Source organism: Plectropomus leopardus, chromosome 9 (assembly GCF_026936395.1).
Source record: "Plectropomus leopardus strain MGB_pleo_1.0 chromosome 9, ASM2693639v1, whole genome shotgun sequence".
In the NCBI taxonomy this organism is placed as follows: domain Eukaryota; kingdom Metazoa; phylum Chordata; class Actinopteri; order Perciformes; family Serranidae; genus Plectropomus; species Plectropomus leopardus.
In genome coordinates, this window is record NC_142184.1 from 26,185,485 (window position 1) to 26,205,093 (window position 19,609).

The following is a 19,609-nucleotide window of genomic DNA, read 5'->3' on the forward strand; positions in this document are numbered from 1 at the left end:
CTTACTAACTCATTTCAAGAATGACAGAGTTTATGTCACTGTGATGCAGTGCTTTGGCAGTGTAGACCAGATTCAGCATGTTAACAATTATGGAAAAACGTGTATCTCATCTGTCATGTATATATTCAGTGGAACAGAGGACACAGATAGAAGTTTAGCTGTGATTTGTGGAGTTGTGGAATTATTATACCTGTGAGTTACAGCTTATGAGTTTTCAGCGTTTTTATTGGAAGGCTTCGACAAAAGAGGAAATGAGCTGATCTAAATTAAAATAGGATTTCATTTCATCTGTAGGAGCATAGTTCGGGGAAAATATGCAGCATATATGAATTAATATTTCAGTCTCCAGTAGGGCGCCCAGTATCTCCACTCTGTTTCATCAAACTGGTTTCTAGTCGGCACAGAACAAAGATAACTCTCTCTAAAACAAAATACAGTGCTGTGCTTCAGCACTCAACCTGAGACCAGCACTGTGTGTCCACGTGTGTGTGTGTGTGTGCTTTTAAGTGTGTCTATCTGTGCTCATACATGGGTCAAAGAGAGTGGGATGACACAGAGTGAATGGGTGAACAGGGAATTTATGTAAACAGAGAACCAGATGTCGCCCACCTTATCCACCCTTTAATTCCTCTCCTTACCTCCTCTCACTGCTCTCTGTCTTGGCGGATGATCAAGCAAGAAGCTTGCTGATATTCTAGTTTGCTGCAAGACATTTGAGCCTTAATGCCCGTGCATCTATCAGAGCCAGCCATTGTGAAATCTATCTGCGATGCCAGGTCAATGAAACAAAGGTTTATAAGATGACACATCTGCCAAATACTAAACCATAAACCAGCACTGAGAGAAGGAGAGAAGAAAACAAACAAAAAAATGAAATGAATATTCGCTGTGTTTGCCCTCTCTAGAGAAAATACCACTCAAACAACACATGTTGATATTATTGATATTCAAGGAATGGTGTGAAGGATTTAGTGGAATAGGAGTGAGGACTGCAGATTGCAACCAGCAGAAACTTCTCCCAGGTGTAAACTGTAAGGTCCTGATTCCTTCAGTGTTCATTGTTCAGGAGGTTTTCACCAAGAGCTAAATTATCCACAGAAGTTTCCCCCTCTCTAAAACAAATGGGCCAGATGATTAAACTAGTAAAAACACTAAATGAAGCAGTTTGTAAACTTTGTAAAAAAAAACATTCAGAGTTTTCACAACCAGAATGAAGTTGCACAATACTGTACAGTCTATTAAACTAGCTTGTATTTCTCCAGCCCAAACTTTGCCTACAAAAGCTTGTAATATCTCTTTGGCATAAAAAACCTAATTTGCCACCCTCTCCACTGTAACTCTGACCAACAGTGTGGTCAAATTGGAAATGGGAGTAAGGTTTAATTCCATACATGAGGCTTTGGTTGAAAGCAAGTCAGATGGCATTAGAATAGTGCATGAGTGTGTTTTCTCTGGATCCAGTTCATACTGAATCAAATCTTGGAAGTGAAACAGTTTACTTAATGATAATTACCCAGGAAAAACTAAAACAAATAGTGATTCAGTTCATGTAAATGTTTTATGTGATGGAATAAATATTCCACTGTCTCCTTCCTTAAAACATGAGTAGGTTGGTATTTGATATATCATCTTTGATTATTGTATATAAAATGTTTTTATGTATGTCTTTTTTGTGGTGTGGAAATGTGGTTGCCACCTGTCAGATATGTTTCAGCACGTTCAGACAGCTGCTTTATTTTACTCAGTTTACTTCACGTCGTGTATCTTGTATTGCTGTGTTTCCTGGCTTCTGGCCCAGTTTACTTAGTGTATCTTAATTTTGGAATAATCCCTTTGGCCTCGAAAGAATACAATGTAAAAAGTGCCCTGTTGATAAAAGCAGAGTTTGTGTTGAAATGTTAACCTGCTCCCCAGGGACTATTTTTTTAGTTAGTTGTAGGATTGCAGAGTGCAAAGGTTCTTACAATATTTCAATCCAATATTAAAATCAGGCAACTTAAGCTTTGTTGCATCCGGATTCAGTCAAAAATAAACTCATTACAACCCATGATTCCATCTGTCTGCCTGTGCCAAATTTTACTTTGGCTCAGCAACACTGAGCTGACAAAAAAGACAGATGGTTTTGTGCAAAACTGAGTAAATGGAAATGCATCTGCTTACATCAGCATGCTGCAGCATGATGTTGCTACATACAGAAGCCTGTCCCAACAGAGTTACAAGTTGAGTGCACATAGACAAAATTGTGACATGTATAGCCATGGGGAATATGGAAATCATAGCAAAAATATAAGTGGAATAATGCATTTATTTAATATATCTTAAACAAGATGAGTTTATTACATTTTCAGGGGTTATATAGTCTGTTTCCTCTGCTGGTTTAATCTAAAGTGTAAAATATACTGTAGGGTTTTGATCTCTTACAGGTTGTTTAGCAGCAGGCACATGAACAAAGATGACTTTTGATGGTTTTTATATTTTTGTGATTTTTGCTGACTTTTTAAATAATTTGCCTGAAGCTACTGACATTTTTGGTCCTGTTTAGTCCCAGAGGCAGTTAAAGGTTATGACCCGCAGTTAAAAGGACAGCCTGTGTTTGTTACTGTCCTGCTTGGCTCACTTGTTTCCAGCTCTGAAGTTAAACTTAACACTCCCTCACGTTCAAAGATCAAAGACATAACAAATGTGAATTATGTCTGAGGGTGGATTAGAAATTAAAGAGCACTTTGAAGAGGTAGAGTCAAATTCATGAAGTGTCAAGAAACAGTTAAACAGAGGAAGGAACGTGTGGCTGGTGGAGGTCGGCCACATTTCCTAAAGCGTGCGGAGCGAGACGCTTAGACGATGGATGGAATATTGCAGTACACTGACTCAGACCATAGCCAGCCAGGTTTTAGGCAGGGCCTGATTTCATAGTATATCAATGTGAGTCAGGCATGCTATCAGACTGCTTTGGGTCAGACTGTGTGAGAGCCAGGCCTTTCTACAGTCATGCATTCATATCAGTCCAGCATGATGTCTGGTCCAGGGATCCAAACCATTTCAGGCCAAGTTTTAGTATAGGCATAATTTATTTATTCATTTTAGTCAGGCATGAAAACTGTTTCTAATGGATTCCCATATTTTCAGTCAGATGGTGTGAAGAGGGAGCTGTCTATCAAAATCAAGTTTGCAGTAATATCTTTTTTATATACAGTTTTTACACACACACAAAAAAAACATTTTGAGAATGTACAGACATGACATGGTAAATATAAGTTTTCAGGCAGTTGCCGCCTAATTTAGCTTAGCACAAAAACTAGAATGGGTGGGGAACCAGCCTGGCTCTTTCCAGTGGTAACAAAATCAGTCTCTTGGCACCTCTAAAGCTCACCGACACATTTAAACAAAAACCAAAGTGTGAAAACAACAATTCATTTGTTGAGTTATTTCTTGGCCAGGCCAGGAGGTAACTAGGCTCAGAAAAGAAATGTCCGGTACATAACGTCCCATACAACAATTGTCATTTTGACAGTTCTGCATACAATAAACTCAGTTAGTAACTTCATATTTAATGAAAAATTGTACCCAAGGCTATAAAAGTATCTCACAAACATTCCTTATATAGAGTAAAATTTCTACCAGCCAAGCTGAATACAATTTGCCATGGTAATACTGTTTACATTAAGGTGAATCAAATCATATTGTCGTATAAAATTATCACACAATCAAATCAAAGTCCAAGTTGAACAAAATGTGTTGACTTTACCAAAAGAAAACATTTATTGCAAATATAAACTATGTATATGATGATTAATCATAGATCTATTATTGTGCCTGAAGCATCAAGGTTGGCGTTACGTTTCATAGAAAACACATAAAACTGACATTCACAAATCTTGTGTGCAACTGGACATATATTTGTAAAAAAAAAAAAAAAAAAAGATTGATCCCACATAAGTCTGTAGACTACAAATATTTGTACTCACTTCACTCTCTAATTAGAAAAAACACATTCACACATTCTTAATCCACACAGAACTTGTTTGAGAAGAAGAGAATTTAAAATTTTTGGTGAGCCAGGTTTCCGTCATCTTGATTTACACTGAGTCCACTGGACTGCCCGTGATAAACTGAAATATATAATAGAGGAGACAAAATATGTTTCAAACTTTACTGCCAAAATGAAATTCAGGGCAAAAAAGGATAAAGCCTCACCTATCTTTTTCTCTTGCTTTATCACTTTCCATTCACACACACTTCTAAGAATCCTACAGCTTCCACAGTGGCCCCTTGACACACAAGCACATGCTCTCAGTCTACATACTCACTGAACATAATCAGGCATAGAAATGCAAGTCAGGAGCGTTTGTTTTCCTCTCTGGTTTCTTTTCTCCCTGTTCGCCAAAACAAAGTCAATTTCCAGACAAAGACTTATTGTCTGAAAGAAAACCTCTGTTAGTCTGCAAGAAACTACAGTATCACACATGGCTTTGTCTCAATACTGGGACAGATTCAGGCTTTCCTCTTCGGTGGCAATTCAATTTCATTTTTCATTTGCTGAAAGCAGTGTGAAAACTAGTCCCATTGTTTCAGGTCCAAATTCTATTTCATGCGTATCTGAGATTCACCTCATCTTGTTGAATTGGAAGAATGAGACGAAGACCCTGGGACTTTCATAATCAGGAAATCTTGGATCTATACTGTGAGAACTTGAGTTGAAAATTGAAGAGCGTTTTATTTATTTATCCTTTTTTTTAAGCTCCAGATGGTCTTGTTAGGATACTATGAAGGGTTGGCTCAGCAAAGATTTCCTGCTTCTTTCTAGCCAATGGTCTACTTTTATTTCTAGGCACAGAACAGAAGATTGACACTGAAGGGGACTGAGGCTCTGGAGTCAACACTTGTAAAATTACATCTGCAGTATAACCAGTTTAAAGTCTATCATAGTATCACAAAGACTCCCAATGTTTCTATTTCCTATTATTGTAGCTAAGTACATATCGTCTGTAGTAAGCAAGTCTAGTGTTTCCTAATGTTTCAACGAGAAATACTTCAACAGCATATAATTGGGTATAAAAGCATGTTTGTTTTTTAATTAGGTACGTCAGTCTTAATCAAAAGGTCTAACTCTGATTGTGAAAGGAAAGTTGCAGATTTTCAACCAGCTCTGTGTCATCACAGTGTGTGCAGATCAGGAGTGTTTGGTTTCTCGCTGTGCCGCGAGTGGCCAGAGCTCCCCGCCCATTTGCCATCAAAAGTCCACCGGGTGACTGGACTGGCAAATGAGAGAGGAGCTCTGGTGCTTATGACACGAGGGGAATCATTTATCAATCAATTATTCATTTGCACACACTACATTGACACAGAGCAGGTTGAAAATCAGCAAAGTTTGCCTCCAAGTAGTATGAAAGTAGAGGAGAGGGACATTCACATATCTCAGCAGCAAAATCATGTAACTTGTTCTGTAAATAATGGCAGTATTTGATGTAGTGGGGAAAAAAAATCAATTACTGAAATTGGTCTTAGCTGCCATTCTCTAAATGAATTTGTTTAATTTCTTGATAATTACCGTGACTTAACCCAACCAATAGAGGAGAAAGGAATTGTATGAATGGTATTCAGAGCATTAAAAAAAAAGAAAGTCACAAAAATGTGCTGTTATTTTGGATAAGCCACATAAGATATTTTATAGGGTCTATTTATTAAACAGAAAGTAGTTGCAACTAAAAAGGGTCACTGTGAACACAATGTGCTTTCCATGGTAACCTGGACATTGTTTCTGAAAAGACACACTGCTGTTGATATTTATTAGTATTATTTTTATGGCTGAATTTCTTTTCATCACTGTTGTATTGTTGAAGTGAATGCAGAAATATTAGAGACAAAGTATCTCAAAACCTAGACTTAGAAAATGAAAATTATCCTCTTGGCTGATACTGAAATGATAAGTGTGTCTGTCATGTTTCAGTCAAGGTTTCAGCTTTACAAGCCAAGAGTTAGCTCACACAGTCTTTGGCGCTTCATTTCAAAGCCTTTGTTTCATCAAATGTAGAGCATATGCTCTGCTCAATTTGCCTCTAATTGCTATAGAGCTCGATTTGCAGTGAAAACAATTCAAAATGTATCAATACATGTGCTGATTAGTATGTTTTGATTGCATTAACAGAGTCACATAGAGCATGAGTGGGTTCAACACAGCAATTACATTTTGCAATATTGCAGAATAAGATCGTTGTTTGCATGACTTCCAAGTTATGGGATCATTAATCAGCACTCGTTTTTCTCTTCCTTCACAGATCTACTGGCCCCCGTTACCTGGCAACAGAGAGGACTGCATTCAAACGGGGAAGGATCCGCAGGTAAGCGATTGACTTTTAATTCCTGCCTGGTTTAAGACATTTCCATTAAAATATATGTGCCTGAATGCACCCAGAGACAACCTCATACCCTTTCTTTCACTGTCCCGCTCCACCTGCCCTCTTGTTGTCCTCAAGTTTCCATTCTCCAGAGATCACAGACACCAGCCTACAAAGCTGCCTTTTATTCCCTGAAAGCCTCAGAGTAAACGCTATATACAGTAGAGGCCAGTTTTCAGACAGTCTTTGCAAGATTGTCTGTTGCTTTGCTTCTGTAGCTGTCAAAACCTGTTTCCTTCCTGTCCTTTGTAACTAACTCAGCTGCCAATGTCCTGTCTGTTTGTTGATTGTTGAGTGTGTTTGCCCATAGCCTGACTACCTGCCTGTTTTGGCAGAGTTTTATTCTACCAGCTGAGCCTCAGTGTCTCCATTTGGATTCTCATCGCTGTTTCATGTAATTTGAACTCTGACAGTACAATGTGGTCCAAAATGGACCCAACAGATGCTGCTTTTCCCATAAATGAGGTGACTGTGTTGACCTATGCTGTTGAGCGGCGCAATGGTACGCTTTTTGCCAAAATGCCTGGAGTTAAGAGCAGAGAAGCAGCTCACAGCATGACACTTGTGTCCTCTAAATTCTGGCTTGTTGAGTTGTTGTATGGGCTTTCAGAGATTTTGGCCCATGTTGCAATGTCAGTCTCTGCTCTGCTTTCTGTGGTTCTCTTGTATTTTCCAATTCCTGCCCAAAACATTGTAACGAGTTTGAGACCCAGGATACAAAATATTAATGAATTTGAGGCACTACAAGGGCCCTTTTTTAAAGAGCAGTCCCCAAATGGCACGTTGTTCTGGGAAGTGCAGAATGTGCCTCTAGCAGTGTAACAAAGTATGTGTACTGCAAATGGCATAGCCTACTTAAGACAGTTTAGTACATTGCTTCCCTCAAATCCCTGAAAATTTACAATAAATATAAATAATAAAGTATTAATGATGAATAAAATCTGAATAAGGTCAATCATTCTCAATAGACTTTTACTGTCTTTGTAAAGGAGGAAAATTGAGGCAGTAGTTCATCTCTTAATGAGCACTCAAAATGCAGAGGAAGTAAAGAGGACATGAAATCATGGAAAATAAAAGGAAATTGGGAGGCAAGTGTAAAGAATAACATGCAGGACAAGGGGAGGATAAGAGAGAAGAGAAAAACACAAAGGGAGGACAGTGCCCATGTAATTATGACCATGTTTACAACAAGAGAAAGAGAGGGAGATTCCAAAGCAACCACGTTAATATTGTAGAGAAACAAACCAGTTCAGAGTTAAGTTTCAGCCTCACACAGTGCATACTGTTATGAATGGAACCCAGAGTCCAGGAATGTGTCAGCACCTCCACTCACAAGCTGACTCAACTTTCTGTTTGTTATCTTGGAGGAGGTTAAAATGTGTTGTATAATGTACTTCACAGTAAATGAAGGGGAAGAGAGAACGAGACGAAGATAATGATAGCTATAAGAACAGCATGAAAAAAAGACCTGACAAAGTAGAGGTAGTACAACCATCGACAAGACTCTCTATTCCTCAGCGCCAGTGATAGTCATGGCCAAAGGCATCATGTTTTTTGGGTTGTCCATCTGTCCATCCAATACTGTAAATTTGATATTTCACAAACACTGAGGGGATTTCTTTTTTTTTTTTGTGATCAAACTTTTACTTCTCTGTAAATGATAAAAGTATAATAGTATACCGCCACATCTCATCGACATTTGCCATATGTTTTCTAAATTTTTCGGGTATTGATACTCCAGAAGGAAAGTTAACCTTATGTTTTTTGTACGTGAGGGTATTTCTTCTAGTTTTGAGCAAACGTCCCCTTGCACTCAAGGATGAGCTGAGTTGATTTTGTGGGTCATAGGTCAAAGGTCAAGGTCATTGTGATCTCGTCTCTTTTGTCAGTGCAGTATCTCAAGAATGCCTTGGTGGATCTTTTTTCAAATTCAGTACAAAGCCTCCCTCAGGTTAAAAGATGAACTGATTAGATTTAGGTGGTCAAAGGTCACAAGTCAAGGTCACTGTGATCTTACACTGTCTCATTCTTGTAAATGTGATATCTCAAGAACACCTTGAATTTCTTCAGATTTGGCACAAATATCTACTTTAAGTCAAGGATGAACAGATTAGAGTTCACTGGTTAAAAGTCAACGGTCAAGGTCACGTGACCTCACAAAAAATGTTTTTAGTCATAATTCAGGAAGTCATATGCTAATTATGACAAAATGTAACATAAATGTCTAAAATGATACAATTATGAAGTGATGACATATTATCTATGATGACAAACACCAACTGTGACATCATAATGTTCTACACTTCTCTGGCCATTATTCAATGTCGTACCTCAATAACAGAAGTGGGTCAGATACTGAATTGGTGACACCAATCTTGGGTGCCCACGTTGAAACTCTGATTGTGTAGATCTTCTGTCCTACTGGAGGAAGATGTGTATTAAGCATCCATATTTGACATGGACGCACACAGTGTAGCTCTAGGGTTAAAAATTCCAAACTGTAGGTTGATTCACTGCTTTGGTCTAGACTGAAATATCTCAACATTTATACTTGCTGGCCGATGGGTTGCCTTTGCACAGATGTTTATGGTCCCCAGAGGTTGACACCTCTCAACTTTAGTGATCTCCTGAATTTGGATCCAGTATGTTGACATTCGGTGTCATTAGTGAAATGTCTCAAAAACTGTTCCTCTCAGGATGATTTGCAATAACTTTTGTGATCTCTGAACTTTTCATCCAGAACCACCAACATTCATTTTTCCAATATTTCGTTTCATAACTAAATACCTTTGAAACTAATGGTAGGCCTATTTCCATAAGCCTCAGCTTTACTTTGTTAAAAATGCTAGTTAGCAAATGTAAACATGCTTACTATGCTACATTACTACAGTGAACAGCAAAAACTACACCTGGTAAACATAAGCATGTCAGCACTGTTGTTGTGAGCAAATTAGCACGCTGACATTTCGCTTAAAGCACCTCTGTGTCGTTGTACAGTCTATTGACTGTCTAATAAAGATGGAAGACATGACAGATCCCTGAAAGTGAAGCCAAAACATCCCCTGGTTGTCCCCTGGTGTCTGGCTGCAGTATAGGTCATAAACTTTGCCCCTACATTAGTTAGCAGATGGGTCATGGGCCAAGGGTCATAAGTTTGGTTTTAATTAGTTATGTGATGCTACTATAAAAAGGGGGTTTGACATCATAATTGACAGCTGTGTGTGCCAGCTGGTGTGCTCATGATCAGTGGCGCTGCTCGAGATTGGTTGAACAGGTGTATATGCGAGACCTGGATACCGCAGGGATCGCTACTCCACAGACTGAAGCTACAGATGACATCTACAGCACAAGTTGACAGTGGTGCCATTTTTATATACAGGCCTTCGTACATCCTTAAAGAGCTTCTAACATTGCTGTGGATTAGTAGTCTTGTTAAGATGAAAACATAACCAAAGAAAGCAATAAAGATGAAACAGAAAATAAGAAGGAAGAATAAATAGTGAAGAGAAGGGAAGGCTGAAAGGAAGGGCAGAATGAATGAAAGAGGGAAGAAAGATTTTGCAACGAAGTCTCTTTGATGTACTGAGACATCGTTAAATTTGGTCCCAGTTGTTGAAGAAGCTCCCTGTGGCTTTAGTGGTGCTTAGAATACATAAACTGGCGCTAATTACTGATTTACACACATACATGACACACACACACACACACACAAAATGCAGACACTGTCGTAAGAGTTGTAAAGGTCTTGTGACTTTTTGCGCCTTTGTGTGCTTATGGAAAAAAGTCTGACAGCTACCGGCATCTGAAACAACTTAGAAGGGGTGTGTGTGTGTGTGTGTGTGTGTGTGTGGGACTACAGGTATATGTTCCCTGTGTTTGAAGTGGCAGGTGTGTCCTGGGTGTCTTATATCATTTTTATTAAGTGTTTCCTCTGCTCGGCGCTCACATGGCTCCAGGTGTGTGTGTGTGTGTGTGTGTGTGTGTGTGTGTGTGTGTGTGTGTGTGTGTGTGTGTGTGCGTGTGTGTGTGTGTGTGTGTGTGTGTGTGTGTGTGTGTGTGTGTGTGCGTGCGTGCGTGCACGCATGCTTGCATGTGTGTGTGCACGCTACTGTACTGTCTGTAGTGCAGAGTCACAATGCATTATTTGACAGGTCCTAAAACAGGATGTGTGTAACTCTACCTTACTTGTACCAAAGGAGTCATAAAGAGTGTGCGTGTGTGTATGTGTGTGTGTGTGTATGTGCATGTATGTGAAATTGTGAAAGTAACAGATATAGATGTTTCTCTGCTTATGTTAAACTACACAGGCATCTTTCTGCATTCCTTCACGTCTCTCTATGTTTCAGTTTTTTGGTGTCAAATTAGATGGATGACTGCTGTATCCCGTGGCATCTACAAAGCAAAACACACAAACACACACACACACACACACACACACACACACACACACATATGTTCCATCTCATATGTTTGCTGTCTGCATCTGTTAAACAGAACAGAGTTTGACAAAAAGTGGTAGAGGTTGAAAGGTTAAAGGTCCTTACATTGTTTTTTTGGACTTTTGAGTGTGAGTGTGTGTGTTTGGTGAAAGGCAGAAAAGACATATGAGACAGAGACAAAAAGAAAAAAGAAGAGACCTCTGAGCAATCCTTTATCAAGCTGCATGACCGTCCTCTATATGTGCACATTAAATGTGACACAAAAATAGGTAAAGCAGTCCTTTTTATCTTTATAATGAAAGCCTCTCTCCAGAGCCTTCGACTGACAAGTGTGTACCACCTTAAACATGTTTTTACTGATAGCGTTTCCTCCCAGAGTCACAACCTCAGGACCTTCAAGATCATTAATTACAGCTCAGACAAATAAATAACAGGCTGGGGGGAGGCACTCTGACTTCAGCCAAGCATGCAGTGTCTTGCTTTGTCTGTTAACACATTTTTCTGCTTCATCTATCTGCATCTTCTGTTTACAATTGGATTGATAATCTAATCAGCTTCTTACTTCCTTCATCCCTAATGCATTAAAACTTCAGCGCATTAAAATGCTGTTCGCATTGAGCACTAACAAAACTCTTTGAGTGCAGAGCAGGGATCATAGAGATAGGAAGTTTGGCATATTGAGTGTGTGGATAATTCAGCTTTGAAAAAGCCAACGAAGCATTGTGTATTCAGGTCAAAACTCCCGACTTCTCTATGTGAACTTAGAGAATTGGTGTGTGCGCTCAGTTCTATGCTTTGTTCCTCCATGACAAGCTTGATAATGCCAGTAATCTGGCATCCCTCATGGTTCGGCTTTATCAGTGGAGCTGTGATTAGTTTCACTTTGTTTAAAATCTAGTCTTTGGCATTTGGAGTCAGCGTGTAGGAAAATGTGAGCCTATCCCATCTATTAAAATGATCAGGAGTTTTTATACTGCAGCAAAAACTCTTCAGAAGAATGTGCAGAAAACTTGCTATTCCAGTGTCGACAATAACTGCCGACACTGCAAAGCAACCCAAAAAAAGGAACAGAGTCTGACAATAAAGACAAGAAAACAAGTGTCAAGTGTCCATGACAGGCCACCTTGCGAGGAGGAGACTGGGCAGTAGATCCGGAGACAGATCCCGAATCCAGCAAGTGCAAGTGCCTGATGTCTGGACCACTATGACCCCATGCCAGAGCAGTAGACTTTCTGTTGCTGCCGTTACACGAGTTACACATGTATCCCTAGTGCTGGGGGTTTGTGCTAGCCAAAATCAAGCTGCTGCAGCCAGTTACTGAAGGTCAGTCTTCAGAGCTGCCTGCTCTCTTCCCGTCAAAACAGTCCGCAGTGGAAGGGAGTGAGGTGACGGACTGAGGGACTGTGGGGTGGTTAGCTTGCTAATTTGTGACGGTGGTCGTCTAGTGTGAGGAGCTTAGGACAGAGAGGGGACAGCTGCCTTCTCCAGAAAACTGTCAATCTCGGCTTTAAGAGAAAGATTAGAAAAAACTCTTATGACTGTGTGATTTTTAAAGCATTGAAAAATACTTATTTTGTAATTACGTATTTAAATTAGTCGTAAAGTAAAACCAAATGAACAGAATGAATAGAAAGTGATCTACATATGATTTAAAGACTACTTTATAGAAAAGAGAAGCGAAAGCACAATGTGGCCATATTTTCTAAATGCTTAACTGAAAGTTGGATCACTGTATCTCTCTAACATCAATAAACAACACAGTAGCATTTATACGTCAGTGTTTACACTGGTATAATACAGAACTAAGCACTTACATATGTAAGCTCTAGATTTGGGTTGATACAGCTCATCTTTATGGCACTTTTCTTTAATATTAGTGAGAAAAAGATGCTGCATAGGCTCGAGACACACAGAGACAAAGTGTAGTCCGTCCTCATGCTTTTTTCTGCCAAATGTTGTTAGTTGCAGCTCCTAACGTATGCCAGGCAGCCAAGGTCACTGTGGTTTTTTAATCCTGAAATGAATATTTTATTGGTTACATGGTGGGAGTAGCTGGTAGATGTTTGGAAAAATCATCTCACGCACTTTGGCGAGAGTTTCTTGCCATGACTGAATGTTTTGAGTGGTGTCTGGAAGTCAATCGAGAGTTTTTACAAAAAACAGGCTTCTTTGAGGATCAAACAGCTACTGAGACCAAAGCCTTCATCCAGCTGTCCAGCTTTGACTTTTTTTTTTTATTTGTGTGCGATTGTGTTTGTTTATGGAGTCCTTTCGACTGTCGTGTTGTACATGTGAATATTTGTGTAAGTGTATGTGTGTGTAGGTGAAAGTGTTAGTCCTCATTTCCTGTTAGTATTACAGAATCTGACTTCTCTCCCCTGAACATTGGCTGTTTATACTGGAAAATGCTCTCCATGTCCAAACTTGCCTCTCCCTGCCCGGGTCACTCATCACAGAACATGTGTGGCTGTTGGAGCACTCTCTGCTGTTAGCTCCACCTTAACTCCACCACAGTGCCTCATGGACTTTGCTAATAAACTGGCTATGACCACGAATTATGTAAAATTATCCAAGCAGCAGCTCACTGTTGGCCCAAACTCCCTCTGTTCCTCTTTACTGTCTGAAACATGTGATGTTCGCCCAAAACGACAACAATAAAAACTTGACGCCAACTATGTGCATGCAGAGCAAAATTGGTCTTTCTGATTTAAAACAAAATATTTGGAGGCATTTTTGCACAATGCAAGAGTAGATTATACTTAACGAGGTGGATAACAGTTTCTAACATGGCATATCATTAACAATGGCATCTCTTCTTTTAAGTCCTTTAAGGCCTCACGGAAACCTCTTTAAATTCCCAAAAATATCAGCATTCAACATTGTGCAAAAGTGGTTGAGAGTTCAGTTTTGTCAGCCTGCCCAGGACAAACTTGGAAAGAAAATAGTATGAGAAAATGTTCCTGGTCCTTGAGCAAATTTCTTGACTGCATCTACGTGTAGCATATTTAAAAATGAATGTGTCATTGCCAAATTTTGATGCTGTGTAATACTTACCATAAACAAATCAGACCATGATTAAAATGATTTGTGGCCCGTGGCAGTGTGTCACTGCTCATATTTCTTAAAGTAAAGACCACATTTAAACACTGTTTCTTCTGTCATGAAAAAGACATTTGTCTTCCCTCCTGCTCGCTGGATTCACCTTCTCTGCCTCTAATTTACTGAAGAGCATATGTTTGTTAAATCTACAACAGAGTTACTTAAGTTTTATCTATATATATTTTTAATGGCGTTAATTTTTATTTTGTTTTTTATTTTTGTTTTCTATTACATTTAGTTTTAGTTAGTGTCCTGAGTCGGTCTGCTCCTTTCAATTTAGTTTTTTATAGTTTAGTGTTTGGTTCACTTTTTATTAGTGTCAGCAATAGTTTTAGTTTTTGAAATTATAAAATGGGGTTTTTTGTCTGGGGCAAGATTTAAGAAGTTCAAAATCAGTATGACAATACAAACACAAGACCTTGTGAAGGCAGTTGACTCACGGTCATGTAAACATCCCAGTCTTTAAAAAAACATGGACCAATGCCTCCTCATGTTTACTGGGTTGACAGATTAAACCAAACTGACTAAAAATTAAGACATTTATTTAGTTTTGTAAATGCATGAAATTGTTTCAGGTTCTTTCAGGTGTTGTTCTAATGTCAAGTTTTTATTCTCATTTCAGTTAACAGTTAAAATGGATTTTTTTCCCACCTAGTTTTAGTTTTTAGCTTAATTTTAGTCAACCATAATAGCCTTGGTCTGTAACCCACTGAATTGGATTTGTCTCCTGAACCAGGATTGTTTAACCGTTGTTGAACATGTACAAAGTAATTATTCTGTTGTTTCACACCTTCATCTGAGACTGAGCTTGAAACCTTTAGCCTCAATTAAAAGCTCTCCTACTGTGTGCCCCAGAATGATCATACTTTATGGGAAATCTCGATATTGCAAATTGTCAATGACGGGGAAGGCAGTGGGAGGTCTTGGCTGTGTTTTTTGTTTGTTTATGTTAATGATACATATGTCTCAGAGCAAATGTAGTAATAATTTGACGTTTAAAATTCTGAAAATCCCCCTTTTTAACCCTCAAGACACAAAACTGTGGTTTCTGTGGTCAGTTTAAAAGTTTATATAGTGTGAAGCAGAAGCTGGTATTGCTGGGAAGGCGTCTTTGTGGTCAGCCATCCATCCCCTGATAATCAAAGGTTAATAATTGAACATTGTGAGCTTTTGTTTCCATCATATAACCTGACCTTGGCTGTTTTTGCAGTGATTAAATATCTCGATTTTGAATTCTGGTGAAGACTACTCCCTAAAATCTCCCAGTGAGACAAAACCAGAGTTAGTAATCAAACCACTTCATTTTCTGTTTAACACCACTCCCTTTATTGCCACTTAATCTCAGTAAGACCACACAGATACTGCACGTAAAACCCCAAATCCCAGGGCGGGAGAACAGAGACATATTTCCTCTTTTCAACATTTCATTCCACTCGTGCTCTCCTGGCCACACAGATCTCTAAGACGACTCCCTTAGTAGTAGAATAAAAACATATAAAAGACAGTACTCTTTTCATTTTTGGTCTACTTGGTAGGCTCTCCTAGAACTCATATATCTTCTGTAATGACATAAACATAATGTAAAGTCCAGCTCTTAGTTTTTCTCTCCAGCAGATGATTTCAGTGGGCTAGAGATGTATTTTACACTGGCTTGTCATGAACATAACCACTTAATGCTTATTTGGAATAAATAATTAAAGGGAACATGTCAGATTTTCTTTATTGTATCCCCTCTTTCTCAACAGAAACATCTGTGAAATCCAGATGCTCCTTTTTCTATAGATACGTCATACTTACTAATACTACAGCAAATTTAGATTAACTGAAAGCATTCTTGATACAAATGTGTTTCTGTTTAGTTTATTGCTGCTCTCGTTTTGTTTGGGTCCAGAAATGAGCCAGGGGGAAAGGGCAATACAATGATGTAAACTATTTCTCGTTGTGCATTGACATGGTTTACATCATGTCTGCAGTGCCGCAAAGCACTCGAGCAAATGTTTGAGCGTCTCAGTCTGAGAGGGACTTGGGCCACACACAAAATGACAGATTTACTACTCATTCACACACACACAGCACATGTAAAAACACAAGGAGAGCACACATGCACATTTTCATCATGCATTGAAATCGGAAAAGACATCCGTTCACAACACAATTAATGCTTCAAAGGCAAAGAGACATGCACCAATACATTTGGATCCCATTAAACTCGTCTCATATTAAACATGAACAAACACTATGCATGCGCACATTTTGAAAAAGGACACACCAGACGATCATTGTGTAGATATGAGTTTGACCTTGTCAACTTGAGACAGTGATCCCTTCCTTCTCTGCTGACACCCGTTTTGTAAGCCGCTGCTACAGACAGGAAGAAGGAAGCAGTGGTGCCCATTGCTTCCTGTGGACCTCTGTGTAGTACAGAAACATCTTGATACTTGTTTCCTCAGTCGCCACTGTGGCCTTTTGACGTTTTCCACTTGAATATCTTTGTTTCAGTTTCAGGGCCCTCTGTTTCCAGTTTTAGCACCAGTGAGCATGGACTTATTGTTGGTGTCTCAAAACTCACATTTCACATCAAGTCATCCCACACATTTTCATTTTGGCAGCCAGGCATTTCTGATGCTTTACAAATCTCGATAAAAGTTCCTTTGACCCGAATGTGATGAAACTTGTTCTACAACATCACCTTGGCTGAAATCCAAAAATCAGAGATACAAGTCCTTTGCGGGACACTGAGGATATCACATTTCATCTAATAAGGCACTTTACTTGGCCTTCATTACAAACATGTGGGATCAATAAGCATTGTTAAGAAATCGTTTTGGTTCTCTTCAATACGCTGAAAATCAACTTATCTGCATTTGGATGACAGTTACCGTTGCACTGTGTTATTTAATTTATTTAAGAGCCTTTCCCTGGTGTGTGTGTGTGTGTGTGTGTGTGTGTGTGTGTGTGTTTGTGTATGCCATACAGTATATGTGTGTAACATGCGTGTAAGAGTTAATGTTAACTTCCTGTACGTGGGTATAAACATCCTGCTATAACATGAAAATTTAACTTTTTTTTTTTTTTTTTTACAGAAAATTGAAAGTTACACCATGGTTCTTTATCAGGACCCAAATAGATAACTTGAAGCAAATCATTCACAGAATAGTGCAGGTACACCTTAAGTTCACCCTGGCACTCTTTGAGTGAAGTGTGTATTCAATAGACATAACGTGTATTATACCATTAACCATAATTCTTTTGAGATACAAGGTATTAATCTGTGTGTATGTTTTTGTGTTTTACAGACGGAGTGTGCAAACTTTGTCCGCCTCCTGCAGCCTTACAACCGCACCCACCTCCTGGCCTGTGGCACCGGGGCCTTCCAGCCCATGTGTGCCTTCATCTACGTGGGGCACAGAGGAGAGGTAAGGGGGGTGAAGATAGGCTGTGTGTGTGTACAGGATTTGGGGGGGAGACTGCTGGGGAGAACTGTTGCTTACAAAACATTGTGGGAGGGAGAATGTGTCAGCACATTGTTCACAAACACACACATACACAGACTGACTAAAACACACATACAGCCACAAAGTAACTATCGCTTATATATAACAGTCAGTTGGTGTTCTTGGGGAAAACTTTGATATACAGCTGTCGCAGTCGTGTAAGACTTGTATTTTACTGTATGCTGCTGAAGTAGTGCTGCACTCTTCTCCATAGGGGAAATGTTTGGAAACTGTAAATTATATTTACATTTCTGCACCGTGTAACCATGAGAGAGACTGCTCAGTTTGTGCAGTTTACTTTGATTTCAAGTGACTGTAATGTACGTTTTACTACTGAGTCAGTCCTTAACATGAACTGTTTCCAGTGTTATTGCCCCACATTATCAGCCATGAACTATGAACTCCTAGCAACTTTAAATATAAATCTCATCTGAAAGTGTGATAATGAATCTGTCCAACTGATGATAACGTAACTTAAAATAAAAGCTGAGTCCCAACTAAATGCTGGATCCCTTTTACTAGCCAGGTGTGGCTATACTTTTTGCCACAAAAATGCAGGTTTCAGTTAGACCACACTGGTTTCCATCGATGCTGAGAAGAAGTTCATTTTTATGAAACCTATCTGACCTACCTGACCTATCATAATTTGCTGCTTAGGTTGCGCATACAAATAGAATTATTTAAACTTTTGTCAATATGGACATGCTACTCATTGTTAATATGGTTAGATTCTGCACAATTCAATTGTTCAGTTCATTTCACTGAAACCATGAATGACAAAGTATAACTCATACAGACAACATGGTAAACGAGAGACGATAAAAGTGGTGACTGCCGTCAAGTTGTAATTATTGCTTAAACAGGATAAAAAGGTGTTGTGTTGTTATGGCGGCTGCCTTAATCCTGGGGAGCCATAAAATGAGCGAATAAACTCTTTGTCTGTCTGTCTATGTAGCTATCTATCTGTTTGTCTTCATGTAAGTAATATTGATACTTGCTTAAATAAACATTTTTATAGTATTGCCTATCTTTGCTGAACAACAGTTTTGTGTGAAAGGAATTAAAGGCCCATCCCATACAGACCCCTGTCCCAATATACACCAGTTGAGTTCAGTGATTAAAGCAAATTAAAGCCCGGGCTGTTACAATAACTGACAGTTAATTTGTGTTTGCAGGAAATTTACATGGATTTATAGTTTATGGGGGATTGGTGAAAGCTGGGAGACAAATCTACAAAGAAAATCTAAAGACCAGAAAACCCAAATAATGGACTGAAAGAGTTAAAAAAAAAAAGATTTGATGGTCATTATCTATTGGTTCAGCATTGCAAGGAAGTATTTTATATTATACAGAGAAGTTTTATTTAAAGTTTTGTGTGGAAAAAGAAAAGGCTTTGCACATGGTATGTACTTCTGGTTTGGACCACCACACAAACACTTGTGGTTAGAGTTGTTATGGTAACATTTAGTTTTATGTCTAATTTAGATATACTGCTCAATGACGTTTTAAGTGTTACTGTAACAACAGAGAAGTTGGTAAAGTAAATAAATGCTGAATGAATTAAAACTAATGCAGAGTAGTCTATTTAAAAGAATGGTTTTCTAAATAGTTCATGGTTTGAACAAGCCTAACAGAAATGTTCGCATTATTTTTGCAGTGAAGAGACAGGATACCATTTTTTCATGATACATATAAAGTACTGTACATTTGAGATGATAAGGAATCTGTAGTTGGCCTCTAAGCAAACCTGTGGAGGAAACCAGAGTAATGGAACAAATATGGCTGGTGCCAAATCACAGCTCAGAGTGGCCCTGCAGCTCTGCCATGAGTCTTTCTGTACGGCTTCTCAGCCGCGGAGTCGAGCCCTCTATACATCTTTTTAACGGCACAGAATGGCTCTCCACAGAGCCACTTAGTTCAGTGAGACCCTCTGCAGAGTCTCACACTTGGAGGCATTTGAAAGACAAGAATCAATGAATGGAGCTATTAAGGCTGACTCTTAACTCGCTGTTTCATGGCGATCCTCCAGATCGCAGCCCAGTGTGCTGCCCTGCATGGCCCAGCAGGAGGGGGTCAAACTGGGCATGAGGAGAGAGGAAAGCTGGATGTTGGCAAAGAGCACAGAAAGGAAATGAGACACTAGGGTGGGAGAGTGCCAACGTTTTAGTGGGAAGTGTGTGTG

General features: G+C 39.1%; 1 protein-coding gene across 3 annotated transcripts in view; it reads left to right on the forward strand.

Moving 5' to 3' along the window:
* Positions 1–19,609, forward strand: part of sema3g (semaphorin 3G) — an 84,084-nt gene that overhangs the window by 33,874 nt on the left and 30,601 nt on the right. For all 3 annotated transcript variants that reach the window (XM_042491429.2, XM_042491430.2, XM_088082401.1), the window contains 2 exons: positions 6,276–6,338; positions 17,230–17,349. In XM_042491429.2, coding sequence (XP_042347363.1) covers positions 6,276–6,338; positions 17,230–17,349 — 183 coding nt within the window. The remainder of the gene's footprint in view (positions 1–6,275; positions 6,339–17,229; positions 17,350–19,609) is intronic.